This window comes from Perognathus longimembris, chromosome 16 (assembly GCF_023159225.1).
Source record: "Perognathus longimembris pacificus isolate PPM17 chromosome 16, ASM2315922v1, whole genome shotgun sequence".
In the NCBI taxonomy this organism is placed as follows: domain Eukaryota; kingdom Metazoa; phylum Chordata; class Mammalia; order Rodentia; family Heteromyidae; genus Perognathus; species Perognathus longimembris.
In genome coordinates, this window is record NC_063176.1 from 52,109,870 (window position 1) to 52,126,759 (window position 16,890).

General features: G+C 40.9%; 1 protein-coding gene across 3 annotated transcripts in view; it reads right to left on the reverse strand.

Annotated features, from left to right (window-relative positions):
* Window positions 1-1,405: 1,405 nt before the first annotated feature.
* The window catches only part of C1qtnf7 (C1q and TNF related 7), an 83,516-nt gene continuing 68,031 nt past the window's right edge, over window positions 1,406-16,890 (reverse strand). For all 3 annotated transcript variants that reach the window (XM_048364568.1, XM_048364569.1, XM_048364570.1), the window contains exons 2-3: window positions 8,277-8,522; window positions 1,406-2,373 (exon numbers count right to left, since the gene is read on the reverse strand). In XM_048364568.1, coding sequence (XP_048220525.1) covers window positions 1,742-2,373; window positions 8,277-8,522 — 878 coding nt within the window. In that variant the 3' untranslated portion in view covers window positions 1,406-1,741. The remainder of the gene's footprint in view (window positions 2,374-8,276; window positions 8,523-16,890) is intronic.

Genomic DNA, 16,890 nt, shown 5'->3' on the forward strand with positions numbered 1-16,890 from the left:
TAGATTTCTCTACTTAAAATGATTCCCTAATCAACTAATGTTAACACCTCTGACTCTGTGTGCTGTCTGTCTTGGGCCATTTTACATCCTATCATCACTTAAGGCCCCAAGGGGAGAGATTTCCTTGGTCTGTCCCAGCTACCTTAGAAGTTGGGAGTGAAACATTCTTCCTCTTTCCAAGCATTTTGTCACTATCTCCATTTTAGTACTCGTCATGTTTTAGTATGTTCTTTTCTAGAATATATGCAACTTAGAATGTGTGAGGTCACTTCTTGTGTCCTTAGAAATTAAGGGATGAGGATGGTCCATGTTCATCTTGGTGGTTGTCCATAGTCACAGAATGTAGCATGGTGAGTTACACATAGTGTCATTAGAATACTTCCTACATTGGTGAGCAGAGGAAAGGATTCATAGGAAGTTACCAGAAAGGAAAGACAAAGGGAAGTTGATGACAAAAACCAGGGGAATGACAGATGGGACAAAAATCACGGATCAGAGTAACTGAGTAATTATAGTTCAGGTGGTGACAAAATGACCGAGTGGATTAAGGGAGGTTTAGACTCAAGAAGACACAACTATTTTTTCAGATGTTTTGTCTTCTCTTCCTCTTCCTTGTACTCATTCCTCCTGTCAGCTCGCTGGTCATATAAGGGAATCTGCATTGGTTGAATTTAAGATTTAGGGAATTCATAGGAAAGATATGTCTTATTACAATGTAAAGTAGTGTCCTTATTTGTGAGAATGCTCTTAGGGCACATGTTGGGCCTGAGAAACCATCAGGTTAAAGAAGTTGGGAGACAACCCACTGGCCATATATCTCCACTGTAACTTCCTTCCCTTAGGCTTCCCCTGTCTCTGGGCTTTTCACCTTTTCTCAAATCTAAATAACAATGATACATTGAGGAAGGGATGGGAGAATGCAGAAGTTGGACTCTTTGCTTTGTCTCGATCACATGCACTTACACACACATATGCACACACACACACACACACACCTGGTATGCCTAGTGTCTTTCCAAGTGTAAAATCTTCACTGAATCACAGCCCCAGAAAAAGTAGGTTCTGTGCACACTGTGCCTCAAATCAGTATGCTCTTCCCAATGAATTGTGGCCATGTGCTCGCCACATGCTCTCGTGACGGAAGGTGAGGCTTCAGTCTTAACTCTTATTCCTTCTGATGTGGTGCCATTGTGTCTGGCCTGACCCATACAAGTCTCACCGAAGGATTGTTGGGTGAATATACACAAGCATGAAAGAACGAATAACAGAACGAAGACATTTATCATTTCACTTTAATTTGCTTAAAAATGCTCAGCATCTCTTATCTGTGTTTTGGCCTGTAGCCATTTGAGAATTGTCAAAGACTTTGGGATGTTACGATTCTCTTAAATAACAGACAAAACTATAGTTTTATGAAGATTTAATAAGGCAAGACCATTGCCAGCTGATTCTTATCATAAAGGACATTTAATAATCCTTTTTAACATCTTCAATTTGTTTAAATATTTATGAACACTACTTTCAAGAGAAAGCAATATCTGGAGGCTACTCTATACAGTTCATCTTGGTGTGGCTGCAACTCTCTGGTGGTTTCATGTTGTTTTGATACCTGCCAGAACTTTCTTTAAATGCCTCTGAGTCCCTTTGGTGCCTCTTCCTCCTTGTTCCATCTTCCGGCATCCCAGATGAGATCCAAGTGTGAGCCACAGTGGCCTTGGAAGAGCCAAGTGCCTTCGTGTGCTCACAGATCATCGTCTTCTGATAGGGAATCCAGATAATCCGTGTCCACGTAGAGGAGAAATCCAGAGAATAAGCTGTCTGCCCACCCTGGGTCTGAGAAGAGGCCATTCTGGTCATTGAAGAAGATCTCCAGCCAGACCTCATCCTCCGGCTGCAGGTAGATGACCGTGGACCCAGAAGCGACGTCGTGGTTGCCTGTGTTGGCGTCGAAGGTCCTGATCCGGTACTGTCCGTTATGGACCAGCCCGATGGCCAGGTGCTTATTGGCCAAAGTGATATCATAAGAGAAATAATAGATTCCCGGGAAGGCACAGATGAACTTCCCGGTGGCGGGGTTGTAGTGCTCCCCCTCGTTGAAGAGAACCTTGTTAAATATGATGGGGAGTCTCTCTTGGGGGTAGCTGGTGGTGATGCCCACAGAAAAGGCCGACTTGAGCACGATGCTGCCGCACCTGCACACGCCGGGCAGCCCGGGAACCCCGGGCTCCCCGCGGTCTCCTTTGGCTCCAGGGGGTCCCACAGGACCAACTTCTCCTTTCTCCCCCTCGGGTCCCATGGGTCCTTTCTTCCCAGTCTCTCCTTGGTCCCCTTTCTCTCCAGCGAGACCCAGGGGGCCAGTCTTCCCCCTCAGACCTTCAAAAAGAAAAGTTTATCACCAGATCATCAGTGGTTTCTTCAAAGAGTTACAGACCAGCGCGCTGATCTAACCTCAGCACATCCTAACTGAATCTTGCCAGCCAACGGTGTATTTCTAAGTCATAAATCCTTTTAAGAGTCCTTGCTGCACTAAAAAACGAACACAGGAAAAATTTCAACAGGAGCTTACATCCATTTTCACAAGTGTGTGTGTGTGTGTGTGTGTGTGTGTGTGTGTGTGTGTGTAGGGGGGGGTCCTTATTTGGGCCACCACTAATTAAGATAATGAACGATCATTTTCAGGATGAATCCTTTGCTCTTCACAAACATCCAGGTACTGGTCACTGAAGGTAAAATTCAGTAGGAATGATCATTTTACTCCCTACAGTAAGTTTTTTTGGGGGGAGGGGGCAAGTAGAACCAGACAAGTCTGTAGAAACTATTTCATTTCATTTTATATTCTATTTCTATTAGTTTGACTAATAAAAGAATCAATCACAATTAAGAGTGCTTATATTTATCAATCATTTACTATGTATCAGGAACACTGTTTTATGTGCATGCATTATTGTATTCAAATCTCACAACGGGGGAGAATGTAGTCATGAAATTCAAGGCATATGCTGCAAAGTGAAGGAAATCAAGGGAAGGGGAGGTTGAGGGGGTGGAAAGAGAATGATGAAAGCAGCAGCAGAGATCAAGATGTTTTCTTGTGTCCATAAACTGCTTTGTTGAATGGCAATTCCTTTGCACAACTACTTAAAAACAATAAAAAGTATACTTAGAAAACCCAACCCCCCCAAACAAAAAGGGGAAAGGAAAATTAAATTGAACCCCCTCCCCTTTTTTTTGCACAATGATCTAAAGATAATAGAATAAATAACTAAACAGAGAAACCTCACAAAGACTTCATGAAAAAGCAGGAATTGTTACTTCCATTGTCGATGAGGAAAGTGAACCATGGAGGAATCCTTTTGTTGAAGGGGACAGATAATTAGTGAGCGATGGATGGAGGATGTAAACTCATTCCTGCATGATGTAGTTGCCCTCCCTCCACCCTGGCGACTGGGGGCAGAGTCTGCCCGATGCTATGAGAAGGCTCAGTATGCTATAATAACCAAAGTATTATGACTGTCACTACCATGTAAATCCTTTTGGAAGCAGGAAAGTTAGTCCCAGAGTACTACAGAAGCTTGCTTGCATCGCAAGTTGGCACTCAAACCCCATGCCATTTTAGTCTCCTTCTATCCAAATATCTTGTTCCTAAACTCAAGAATCCTAATTCTGGTTGACTGTGCTATGTGGTTGGATTCTTCTAAGCAAGGTTTTTGAGATTTCTTTCTTTTCTTTTTTGTCAGCTGTGGGTCTTGAACTCAGGACCTGGGCACTGTTCCTGAGCTAGCACTAGCTTTGAGCTCTGTCACTTTGAGCCACAGTGCCACTTCCGGTTCTCTGGTGGTTCATTGGAGATAGGTCTCATGGACTTTCCTGCCTGGACAGGCTTTGAACAGTGATTCTCAGAACTCAGCCTCCTGAGTAGCTAGGATTAGAGTGGGCCACCAGTGCCTGGATGGATTTTTTTTTTTTTTAAAGAGAAGTAATAGTTGTGAAAATCTCAACACAACTCTTGGGGAGGAGAGGGAAAAAAGGGGGAAGAGTAAGGGGGGGAAATGAGGGAGGAGGTAATGAGTTGAATAAGAAATGTACTTGCTGCCTTACATATGAATCTGTAACCCCTCTGTACCACACTTTGACAATAAAGAAAAAAGGTTAATTAAAAAAAAAAGAATCTCAACAAATTCAAACTCACCACACAGGGTTACTTTCTGTATGTCCAAATTTTTATATCTGAATATACACTAAAGGCTAAATGCAAAAAAATGGCGGGTCCATTTGGAAGTAAAAGGCATATATACTTATTTTTTTTAAACCAGGAATGACTCAATATCATAAAAAGATGTTATCTTGTTTTATGAGCAATCCCATTTAACAAATAGTGCTTATATAAGAACATTTTCTCCTAAAGGAGCCACATTTTCAGTAATCTGTAATGTACTTTTGCAGTCAGAGAAAATAAATTGTTGATGCAGTTTCCCTTCTTAACTATGTTTTTATTCACAGGAATTTTTATTAAGCCAAGCCTTTTAAATCTTGATAGTGTTTTGATATCACTTATTTGCATGTTACACATACGTCAACATTGTTGTTTTCCCCAGTTTGTTGGCAAAGCTAGCAATAGAGTGTTCTGGACAATGTAAATTGAAGGGAAGTGAAATCTGTATCTACCCTTAAGATACTAAGTACTCTGTTTTAATACTTTTTGGAAAGCAGCTGTTCAACAATTTATGATGCATACTTTTGACTAACAATGAATGTGATCCTTTCTTGGCGAGCTGGGATTACTGTCTTGTCTCCTAGCTGTAGATGATTTTTGTTGTTAAGTTAAAACTCTACCAGTTCCAGCAAGAAGACATTCTGATATCTGTTATTTGAAATCAGGTCTTAATAGTCTGAAATTTCTGTGTTTGTGTTTGGTAGAAATGTAATATCAGTACTATTTTGCTATGAAGTTAACTTCAGAATTAATAACTGTAGCTTTAAAATGAGCATTTATTTTCATTAGGAGTTGAACTTTCTCGTCTCCATCATTGATACAGTCATAAAAATCATTTTTGTCCCAGTAATGATTTTAACCCTAAGATTTCATTACAAACTCAGTCTTCCCACCCTGTGATTTTTTTGGCAAGTCACTCCTTGTATGGTTTTAAATATTCCATTTGTTAATATGGAGAAATTGGGCCTAAGTCTACCCTAAGCCAAAGTAGTCAGTGGTTCTGAGATAAACCCTATACCAGCCACAGTTATTGGATCTAATGACGGATCTAGATCCCTCTGTTTTCAGTGTCCCAGTGTTAAATTGAAGCTTTGATCTAGATCGCTTGAGGACTTATCCTCTGAAAAATTTACTGAAAGCCAGGCACCAGTGGCTCACTCCTGCTCAGGAGTCTGAGGTCTGAGGATGGCGGTTCAAAGCCAGCCCAGGCAGGAAAGTCTGTAAGATTCTTATCTCCAATAAACTACCCAGAAAAGTCTGGAAGTGGCGCTGTGGCTCAAGTGGTAGAGTGCTAGCCATGAGCAATAAAAGAAACTTAGGAACGGTGTCCCAGCCCTGAGTTTAAGCCCCAGGACTGGCCAAAAAAAAAAAAAAATTACTGAGATTGAATCAGAAGAAGTATTGAAATATAAATGATAGAACTGGAATAATATTAGTATCAGAATAATAATATTGGAATTTCAATGCTTGGATTTTCTATAGTAATACTTGTTTAGTATGCTGAAGTGCTCTCTGATAGTCATGGATCACTAGTTTACATCAGTTCTTTGTTGTTTTTTTCTAAAAAAATTTTGTTCACATGCTAAGGACCAACAGATTAAGACTAGAAAGAAGGGAGGAATTATTCTCTCTGCTCAGATAAATGCTTGCATGGAGAAGAAAATTAGAAGTAATGATTAGTTAATGCTTAGCTACTATATCTAAGACAGAAAGAATTTCTTCTTAACTCTCTGTGAAGTGTGTTTTTCTGTTTGCTTTTCCATGTCATCCATCTATCCATCCATGTATGGATTTTTGCATATCTTCAGAAAACTAGGAAAGCTGGGTGTTGGTGGCACATGACTGTACTCTTGGCTATTCAGGAGGCAAAACCTGAGTATCAAAGGCTAAAGCCAGCCCAGAAAAGATGTTTGTGAGACTTATGTCTAATCAACCAGTAAAAAGCCACTAGTAGAGTTATGAGTACATGTATATAGGTAGATTGGTGGATATGTAACCACATATGATTAAAACTGTAAGGATTCAAAACTCTTAAATCTGAGATAACACTGAAACTCCTTCACAGAGCAGCTTAATTACTTTTAGCATATTATATGCTTTTAGATCCTCACACATTTATAACAACAGCTAACATTTACTGAGTACCTACTGCATAGCAGTTATACTCCGAAGTGTTTGCATGTATTCTTGTTCTCCTGGTTCACAATCACCTATATTATTACTGACTTTAAAACTAAGGAATTGAGAGGGCTTAGAAAGGCTTTTCCGGGCTGGGGATATAGCCTAGTGGCAAGAGTGCCTGCCTCAGATACATAAGGCCCTAGGTTCGATTCCCCAGCACCACATATACAGAAAACGGCCAGAAGCGGCACTGTGGCTCAAGTGGCAGAGTGCTAGCCTTGAGCGGGAAGAAGCCAGGGACAGTGCTCAGGCCCTGAGTCCAAGGCCCAGGACTGGCCAAAAAAAAAAAAAAAGAAAGGCTTTTCCCAAGAATACTAAGTAACTGAAGGAGTCTCTCTCTCTTCATATGTATGTATTATTGTTATTGTAAAGGTGATATACAGAGACCAAGATTTGAGCTGAAAATTTTTTGACTTCAATGATTATACATTTGGCAACACCATTATCACTTCTAGATACAGTAAAACGAAAAGTGTTAGTAATATATAACCATAATCTTGTTGCTGTTATCGATTTCCAAAGATATTCCTGGCTCCATGGTAACTTGTACTCTAGACAGAGCTCTTTGAATATTACATTGAAGCTCCAGATTCAAGGTTCTTTATCTGAGGTTGTATCTTTACCTAGAGATTTCTTATCTAACATTGAACAGTGCCCATCAATTAGCTAGTCAAATATTTCCTGCAAGGAAAATTTATTTATTATCCTATATCTGAATATTATTGTATTGTTTCACAGATCCCCAGGAAATCAGGAGTGATGGTTAGATTAAAGGCATGGTTCTTAGATCTATTGATTTCCCCCCCACCCCCCGCCCTGGCTTCCTATCCTTTGTCTCAACTTTACCCTCAGAAAGTTGTTTTCAAAGATTGATTCAAAATCCTATCCTCTTTTAAGAGTTCACACTACCTGTGTAGAATTTCAATGTGGCTTACTCTGAAGGACGACACAGTCTGGCAAGCTTCCCGGGCCAACTTATTTGCAGAGGAAAAAAAGTGAAAATTACTGAAGAGTGAGGGGATTGTGTTGCTGCCAGGAACTATAGAAATCTAAGTTTTAGCTACTGCAGGCCAGGTGGAAGGTGATAAACTGGGAATGATAGCAAGGCAATGCCAGTGTCCTTTCATCTGTGAAAAATAAAACCTAGAAGCCTTTGGGCGTGTGTGTGTGTGTGTGGGGGGGTTATCTTTATCCAGCATATCAATGCAGAACAGAATGACACTGGATGTCTGGCTTCTAATTCTCAACTGTGTCCAGTTTGCTGACCTCCCACCAACCCATCTGTCTGTCTGTCTAGCCATGCACCTAGCCATTGTTTGGAGCTAGAACACCGTGGTTATTCCAGGCATCTGATGTCCCAGTCCAGCTCTGGCGGGCACTAATCATGACCTGGTTTGATTTCCTCCCCTCCCCTCTATGCTATTGTCTGCCTGAGTTGTCAATGCAATAATGTAAAGATTCAGTTAAAAATTTCAATGTACTATCTGAAGAATAGTAGGGATTGAATTTTTTTTCTTGATATAGGTACTGGGGCTTGACCTCAGGGCCTATGCACTGTCCCTTAGGTTTCTTTGCTCAAAGTGGGTGCTTAAACAATGGGAGTTGAGACACAGTTCCCCTTCTGGATTCTTGGCAGTTAATTGGAGATGAGTCTCAAGAACTTTCCTGCTCTAGCTGGCTTTGAACCCTCAGAACTCAGTCTCTCAAATTGCTAGGAGTATAGATGTGAGTCACTGGTGCCTAGCTAACTTTCTATGATGAATAACGGTGAGATACAGAATGGATTAATAGAGCAGCTTCCATCAGAAGAAGAAGCAAAGAGAGAGGGAGTAGTTTCAAGGTGGGGGTGAAGGAGGTGCGTTTTTAATGGAAGTTCGTGCATTACCTGCAGTTCCCTTTTCGCCTTTCTCTCCTTTCCTGCCATCTCTGCCATCTCTTCCCGGAAGGCCAATGCGGCCATGGTGCCCAGGTGAACCATTGGCTCCAGGCGGGCCTGGAGGTCCAGGTAAGCCAGGAATGCTACAGATATACCTCGGGGTGTAGTTCTCTCCTTTGGCCTGATTGCCCCGAGGTTGTCCACTTGCGTAAATGGCAAAGCTTGTAACATAGAGCAAGACAAACATCTTTGGCTCTGGAAGAGAAGCACACACGGACATCAAGGCACCCTCTCAGGGTGAGGGGTTCACATCAGTTCAGTCTGAGCATGAAGACACACATTTGTGAGCACTCACTCCATTATGTGTCTTCCACATGTGTAAAACTCTGTTCCCCCCCTCCTCCCATAATCCCATAGAAAGCTGTAAAAACGTAGGATACAGAGTTCTCAGTGCCCTTCATCAGGAGTTGGTGCAGATGAAGGATTGGCTTAAAATTTTTCACATAAATTGCTGTATTTCCTCTGTAAGAATCTGTGAATTTTTGCAAAATGATGCCTTAAAAAAAAAACACAGCAGGGGCTGGGAATATGGCCTAGTGGCAAGAGTGCTTGTCTCATATGCATGAAGCCCTGGGTTCGATTCCTCAGCACCACATATATACAAAAGGCCAGAAGAGGTGCTGTGGCTCAAGTGGCAGAGTGCTGGCCTTGAGCAAAAAAGAAGCCAGGGACAGTGCTCAGGCTCTGAGTCTAAGCCCCAGGACTGGCAAAAAACAAAACAAACAAACAAAAAACAGCAAATGAAAGATGCAGGGGAATAAGATCTACTAGATCTTATTAGATCTTTTCAAATAAGATCTAAGAACTATTGACCCACCTGGAGGTGACATAATTACTTCTCATGACTTTTTCTGGTGTCTGTACTGGGGCTTGAACTCAGGGTCTGGATGCTAACTCTTTGATTTATTGCTCAAAACTGATGTTCCTCCACTTGAGTCACAGCTCCACTTGTACCATTTTGGTGGTTAATTGGCAATTAGAAAATTACACACTTTCCTGTCAGGGCGGGCTTTGAACTGCCATACTCAGATCTCAGCCTCCTGAGTAGCTAAGATTGCAGGCGTGATCAACTCCCAGCCCCCTCACCATTTACTATTTACATCTTCCTAGCCATTTTTGTCCATGATGTACCGGAAATGATACTGATAATCCCTTAGCATTTTTTTTACTTAACAACTGTGGCCTGTCAACACTTATTCATGACATTAAATATTATTGCTTTGCTCTGTACTTTTATGTACATATCCACCCATTACATTGTTGTTAGTGTTCTGTCAACATAGACACCAGGCTAGACATCATGGTGACTAATCTTTGCATACATCTGGGGTCATTTTCTTAGCATTCTTGGGATTTGGAAAAATAAGTGAAAGGAAAAGGCATATTTCGGGAGAGCCATGTTTTCCACTTGATCATCGTGTGGAATGCCCAATTTGCGTTAATTGGAGTACTGTGCATATCCAGAGGGGAGTCTCCAACTTTAATTTAAAATCTGCAGGCGCTAATGCTGTGGTGCCCCATTAAGCTGTTAGCACTCGGGGTCAATTAAAGAGCTGTGTGAAATTAAACCATGCATGGTGCCTCGCTCCCAGAGTGAAGCAGGCAGCAGCGTGCTTCAATTCTTACTTAATAGAACTTGGCTTCACCTGCCACAAAGCCTGGAAGTGGGTCGGGAATCCTGGAATATAGGCTGCGGGTGGACGGGGAGTGACAGGATAGGCTGAAGTGACCTGCTATGTTAGGGTAAATATATGATGCTTTAGGATGAACCAAAATGTCAAGCCTTAAAATGAGGCCCCTTAGTTCCAGCCCCAGTACTGGTGTGTGTGTGTGTGTGTGTGTGTGTGTGTGTGTGTGTGTGTGTGTAAAACAAGGTATTCAACTCAGTATATAGAATATTTTTTAAGTCCCCTAAAGAAAATATATACATTAGTAGGCATATCTGAATATGTTTTAAAGCATTAAATTATGCAAATGCATGTGTACTGTGTGCTAAAGTGCATTTTTTTATTTTACACTTTTGCACTACTTTAGAGTTAGAAAATTCAGAGCTCTGGAAACAATGCTAATCCCAAAACAGGTCTGTTTTAGCTGCAGCTTATTGGAGATGATTTCCTGTTTTGTTTTTCTATAAAGACAACAATATAACAGGATTTTAGCTTTTAAAACACATATTTAAAAGCACACATTATATAACAGGGCTTTCATGTGAATGTGTATTTTGAATCTTTAAGACAGGATTGTTGTCTAGTAGTAGAAAGTGGTTCCTAAAGCTTTTAGTCATAGGATCTTTTGTTCATGATAAACTAGTGGTAGGAAACAGTTGGAGAAATATTACTCTAGTCCATGTAAGGGTTGTGTTAGATAAGTCTTTCATAAATTAAGATATCACTTGGGAAATTACTAAAAATATATAAACATACTTTTATGTCTACAAATAAAAAATGCTGATGGAAAAGGAAAATGGTGCAACCTCTATGGAAAATGTTACAGCGATTCTCCAAAAACAATTAAATATGAAATCACCATGGGATCTATCTAGCAATTCTCCCTCTGAGTATATATTCAAAGGAAGTAAACCTAGAGACTCAAAACAGATTTTATGTAGCCAAAAGATGGAAGTCCCTTGTGTCTAGTAACAGACGATCGGATAAACAAAACAGCAAACATGTATAATGAAGTATTATTTGGTCATATAAAGGAAGGATCTAATACAACATGGATGAGCTTTCAAGACATTATGGAATACTCACAAAAAGGGAAAACAAGCCTGATTTATATCATATTCCTAGACAAGTCACCTTTAGAGAGGCTGAAATCCTGCAGTCTCCCTGTGGCCGAGCCTGCACTGTCCTAAAATGGCACCGTCAGGATTTGAGCTGAGTTCTTTATGTCTCTCAACCCTTGAGGGAGGGGAGCTATCATCTCCTACCTCAGGACAAAGGGCTAGATTCGATCATCAATTCAAGTAGAAAAGGCACGTTGCCTGGGAATCCTCGGAAAGGGGATAGGTGGCCAAGGAGAGTCAAAACAGGACTTCTTGTCTTCCAAAGTGGAGATTTCATTCATAAGACTTTTTGTTCTTCCCAGGCTGTGAGAGGAAGAGTGCTGAACTCAGGTTCGGGTGGGGACCTTCCCTGTCCACACCCAGCTTCTACTGTGACGCAGCCCCGGGGCTCCTCTCCAGTGGGGTCCCGTTTTCCTCTGGGAACTGTTTTTCCTGTTTCAGTGAGCTCCCTGGCCTTGACACCACACAGGTTAGGCAACAATCTGGTGCTATGGGTTGGTCCCTAGCAATTAGCAAAATCACACTGCTGACACACAGGACAGAGACTGGCCAATGATAGCAGAGGCCCAGTGACGATCAAATGAAGGAAAATGTTTATATTCACCAGTATTTATTGTTATCCACAGTTCACAGTTTATGGAAGTTTGGGTTTTTTAAATGCAAAGTCTTATGATGGTACCACAGTTTAAAAAAAAAATCTTAGTATTTACAGAACATTTCATAGTCTACAGAACAATGCTAAGTCCTGGCCATCTTCCTAAAGACCGTAAGCCTAAGGAGCCAAGGTCCAGGAGCCATTGGAAAGCTAGAGTCAGACCAGAGATTTAGATCTAGGTCTTCCCTTTTCCTGGATACTTATTACAGAAACACCTGTTTAATACGCCCCAAATCTACCCTATGGAAGACAGGCCACTGCATCTACATTTGCCACAATTCTACAAAGAGAATAAATGCCATACCGTGCTCTGGGATGGTGGTTTCCTTCAGGATTCTCAGTGCATGAGGGATCTGAGGAGCTTTCATGAGAGCTCAGTGAAAAATCTGCTTTTGGTACCAGATGGAATGGCAGGTCCAAGTTCTCAAAAGATTTCCGAAACAGTTGTGCTAAAAATACTCTTCTCATTTAATCCCAAAGAGCCAGAGGCCCTGGAAGCCATTCATCCAGCAAAGCTCAACTCAGGGACCAGTTAAAATGACTGTTTTGTTTGGGATGAGTTCGAAATGCCTGCTTTCCTTGACTGGTCAGTTTAGAAACTTCTCCATCTCTGGTGTGATGTGACCTCCTTTTCGGATTTGTTTATTTAGTGCTTTCCATGTTCATTTGTTTTCATCAAGTGGAGGGTTCAGGAAAAAAAATTACTCTCTGACTAGAAATGAGAATTGTGAAGTTAGAGAAAAGAGTCCGTTCCTGTCGGAGAGTTTCTGAAAGAGAATCTTTAGAGTCTAGACCCAGGTGTATCATGGGAGAGCTAGGGGGCGCTATCCCTATTCTTGTAAACATGGCAGAGAAATGGTCCTTTACTCTATGGGTTGCATGAAAGAAAGAGGGCATGAGTACCATACTGATGTTTTCTTTGTTCTTTGTTGAATGGATACATGATTGAGGATTTTCAGACTAATGGGCCTTTGTTCCTATAAAGAACCCATCATAACAATTCAAAAAGAGAAACGATTGTCCAATGTCTAAGACTAGTCATCTTTGGTGCAATCAATTTCTTTGTGTCCCTTCGATAGGGATTTCTCATATCTCCTTGGCAACAGCAATATATAATTCATAGATGTCATTTATGGAGCTTAAGTGACTCGGGAAAAAAAATCTCGTTTTTATATTGCTTCCTCCCTTATTCTTCTCAAGCAAGGAGAACTCTAAAGGAAAGAATTGTTTCCAAGAGTTACGTGTGAATGCAACCCACATATTTAACCAAAGACAGCGGTGAACTCCATATTCTGATAGCATTTATTCTTTCCCTTAATTACCCACCCTCTGATGTAGTGGAAATGGTCTTTCTAATTTGCTGTCTTTCAATATCTGAATGCCATCCTGGCCTAGTAAAACAATACCTCGAGCATAGACACCAGTCACATTTTATTTGTAAATTAGGGTAGAATTTCATCAGACAGAGGCCCTCAATTGTTTTTTCATCCTCAAAGTAAGATGGTAAGCCTGAGTAATTTCTAAGGTTCATTATAGTTCTTAATATTCTGACAGTGTGTATCAACTGTCAGCTTTAATTTTAGGTGCTCTGGACTTTTAATATGTGTACTTGTTTATAAGTGATGACTGCTGGAAAGGGCTTTTTATCACTCATTCTTTGGAAACGCAAAATATCTGCCAGGGAATATGAGTGAATTTGTTGGTCAGTAACAGGATGCTTGTGGTCTCATCTTTCTACCTTCATTAAGCCAGTGTTGGGATAATTTATAGATACACGTATTTTGGTGTGTGTGTGTGTGTGTGTGTGTGTGTGTGTGTGTGTGTGTGTATGTGATTCATACATTCTCTAATTTCCTTTTAATGTTGTTAATGTTGCCTGCCACAATTCAGATTTTAGATCTTATTTTTTGTGCTTGTCCTAGGGCTTAAACCCAGGGCCTGGGTGTCCCTGAGCTGCTTTTGCTCAAGACTAGTGTTGTATCACTTGAGCCATAGAGCCACTCCCAGCACAGTAGTGATTAATTAGAGGTAAGAATATCATGGACTTTTCCTTCCCGGGTTAGCTTCAAGCTGCCAGCCTCATATTTCAGCCTCTTGAGTAGCTAGGATTACAGGGGTGAACCACTATCTCCCTGTTTTGTTTTTTTAAACTAGTATCTATTAGTTGGATTCCGTCAACAGATCCATATAGACATAGAATGTACCTTGATCAAACTCACTCTTTTTCACTTCCCTGAAACCTATTTCAACCAGCTCCACTGTTCCAATTTTACAAATGAATGTAATAGGAAATTATCTTTTTAACCTGTAGTAGTTGTATAAATTAAAAGGATTCAGTGTGGTATTTCCACACATACATACAGCATGTACCTATCACATCTAATTTTCTTTTATATTCCCCTCTCCCCATCCTAATCTCTATTAATCACTATTCTTTATTCGTGTTTATTGCATGGGAGGAAACAAGAGTTCTTGTGTCTTTGAAGTTTCATAGTATTTTCTCTGCTCTGCAGCATTTTATTTTTGCCCTTTTTAAAAATGACATTTTAATTTCAAATAACTTAAAGGAGTTTATTGTCTTCCTGGACTTACTATTATTTTTTCATCCACAGAGAATGAATCTTTGAAATGGTCTCTTTGAACATCCAGGCCTTGGATAAACTTTATGGGTCTCCATTTCACTGTCATTTTCACACATACTTAGCAGCAGTGGAGGAGAATAGATGGATGGCGAACTATGCCATAAGGGGCTCTGACTTTGAGTAAGGTGGGATTTCAAGGTTCCCTGCCTCTCACCGGAAGGCCAAGGTCTTAGGCTGGCTTCTCTAGGCAGATTGTTTCCCCTGTAAGTCTATGTTTTCATTTCCTTGTAATTTTTAATTGAATTCAGTTCAGATCTAGTCAGTGGTCAGCTAACAATGTATTGGTAACTAGGTCTCAAAAATGTAGAACATAAAGTTCATAATTGTGGCTTTTGTAGTTTCTAGTGTATACGTTGTGTACCTACTTTACTGTGGTTCATTTCTAGGTACCAATTTGACATTTACTGAATGCACTGCTGAGAAGCTACGGGAAGGGACTGGAGATATGGCCTAGTGGCAAGAGTGCTTGCCTCCCATATATGATGTCCTAGGTTCGATTCCCCAGCACCACGTATACAGAAAATGGCCAGAAGTGGCACCGTGGCTCAAGTGGCAGAGTGCTAGCCTTGAGCAAAAAGAAGCCAGGGACAGTGCTCAGGCCCTGAGTCCAAGCCCCAGGACCGGCCAAAAAAAAAAAAAAAAAAAAAGAGAAGCTAGGGGAAGCCCTTACTTGTTGCTATAAACTGGCTCTCCATCCCAGTCTCTCTCTCTCTCTCTCTCTCTCTCTCTCTCTCTCTCTCTCTCTCTCTCTCTCTCTCCCTTTCTCTCTCTTCCCCTTCCTTTCTCCCTCCTCCCACGATCTCTCTACTGCAGTCACTGGCAAGCACTGAATTTGCTTCTGAAACTCTAATTTTCTCTTTTTGGAATATAATACAAAGGAAATTTCCAATATGTGTGCTTTTGGAGCTTTCTCATGTAACAGAATATACTGCTCTTTAAGTTTTTTTTTTAAACAAACGGTTGTACAAGGCTGTGATGATTTGACAAATCCATTTATGTGTATGGTACACATAGAGCAGCGCCACCTCTCCAACCATTCTCCTCTATACCTCTCATTACCATGATGCTTTTGAGGGTCACCTGTGTTGTGTTTTCCTTCATTGCTGAGTGTTCCATTATGGCGTTGGGCCACAGGTGGAATCCATGTCTTTCCCGCATGATGGACATTGGATTTCTTTCCAATTTTGCTTATTCTGGATTAAAGCTACAATAAGCAGTGGTGTGTTGAAGTCTAAGTGTAGGGTTATGTTTTCACTTTTGATGGAGTTTCTGGGTACTACATTAAGCTTTATAGAGCTTTATGCTAAGTTTATTTTACTTCTATAAGAAACTGCCAAACTATTTTAATGGAGGCTCTGTCTGCCAATCTGTGTCCTCAGCAGGAAGTTCTAATGTGGACGTTCTAGTTGCTCCTTATCCCTGTCTTCCTTTGGCGTTATTGGTTTTGCTTTCAAAGTTTTGCCCTGTTAATTGGTGTGTGGTGGTGTCACAACGCCTTAGCGGTGCTTTCTTAATCACCTTTCCGTGTGATCCAGAGATCTCTAGGGAAGCATCAGTTAAAGCTTTTTCTACATCCTAGCTTATTTTTCTTACAAGAGTTCTTTGTATGTTCTAGATTTATTTCAGACGTGTTTTGCAAATACTTCCCCAGCCTACAACTTGACTTTTAAACTTCTCAACATCTGTTGAACAGAAGTATTTCATTTTGATTAAATATAAATCATGAACGTGGTTCTTTCATAGTGATTTTATGCAATCCAGTATATCCTTGCTGGCCCCAGGTTGCAAGTGTGTCCTCAAGGACATTTTTACTTGGAGAGTTTGACATCAAGGTTGATGACACATTTACAGTCAGTTTTTATCTGTGAGATCAAGATTATTTTTCTCTGTATTGAGGGGATGAATATGGAAGTGGAGAGTAGGCAGCTATATAAAAGTGGAATTCTGACCAACCACCAGGACACTGACTCCTGTTTATGGTAACTGAACAATTCTGGTCTTTTCTTTTCTCTTTCTTTCTTTCTTTCTTTCTTTCTTTCTTTCTTTCTTTCTTTCTTTCTTTCTTTCTTTCTTTCTTTCTTTCTTTTTTTGGTTGCCAATCCTGGGGCTTGAACTCAGGGCCTGGGTGCTGTCTCTGAGCTTTTGTGCTCGAGGCTAGTACTCTACCACTTGAGCCACACCTCCACCACTGGCTTTTTAGTGGTTAATTGGAGATAAGAGTCTCACAGACTTTCCTTCAGGTCTCAGCCTCCTGATTGGCTAGAATTACAGGCGTGAGCCACCAGCACCTGGCTATGAACCTTTCTTGTGGAAACTCAACAATCACGGAAGCCAATCTCTAACTTTTGGAACCTTCATCTCCAGATGGCCAGGATTTGATTAGTAACTGATAACTGAAAACTTCTTTAATGTCTGTCTCCATTTCCAACTTAAGTCCAACCAGGGAAAGCCAGATCTGCCCCTCACACCAGGGGCATA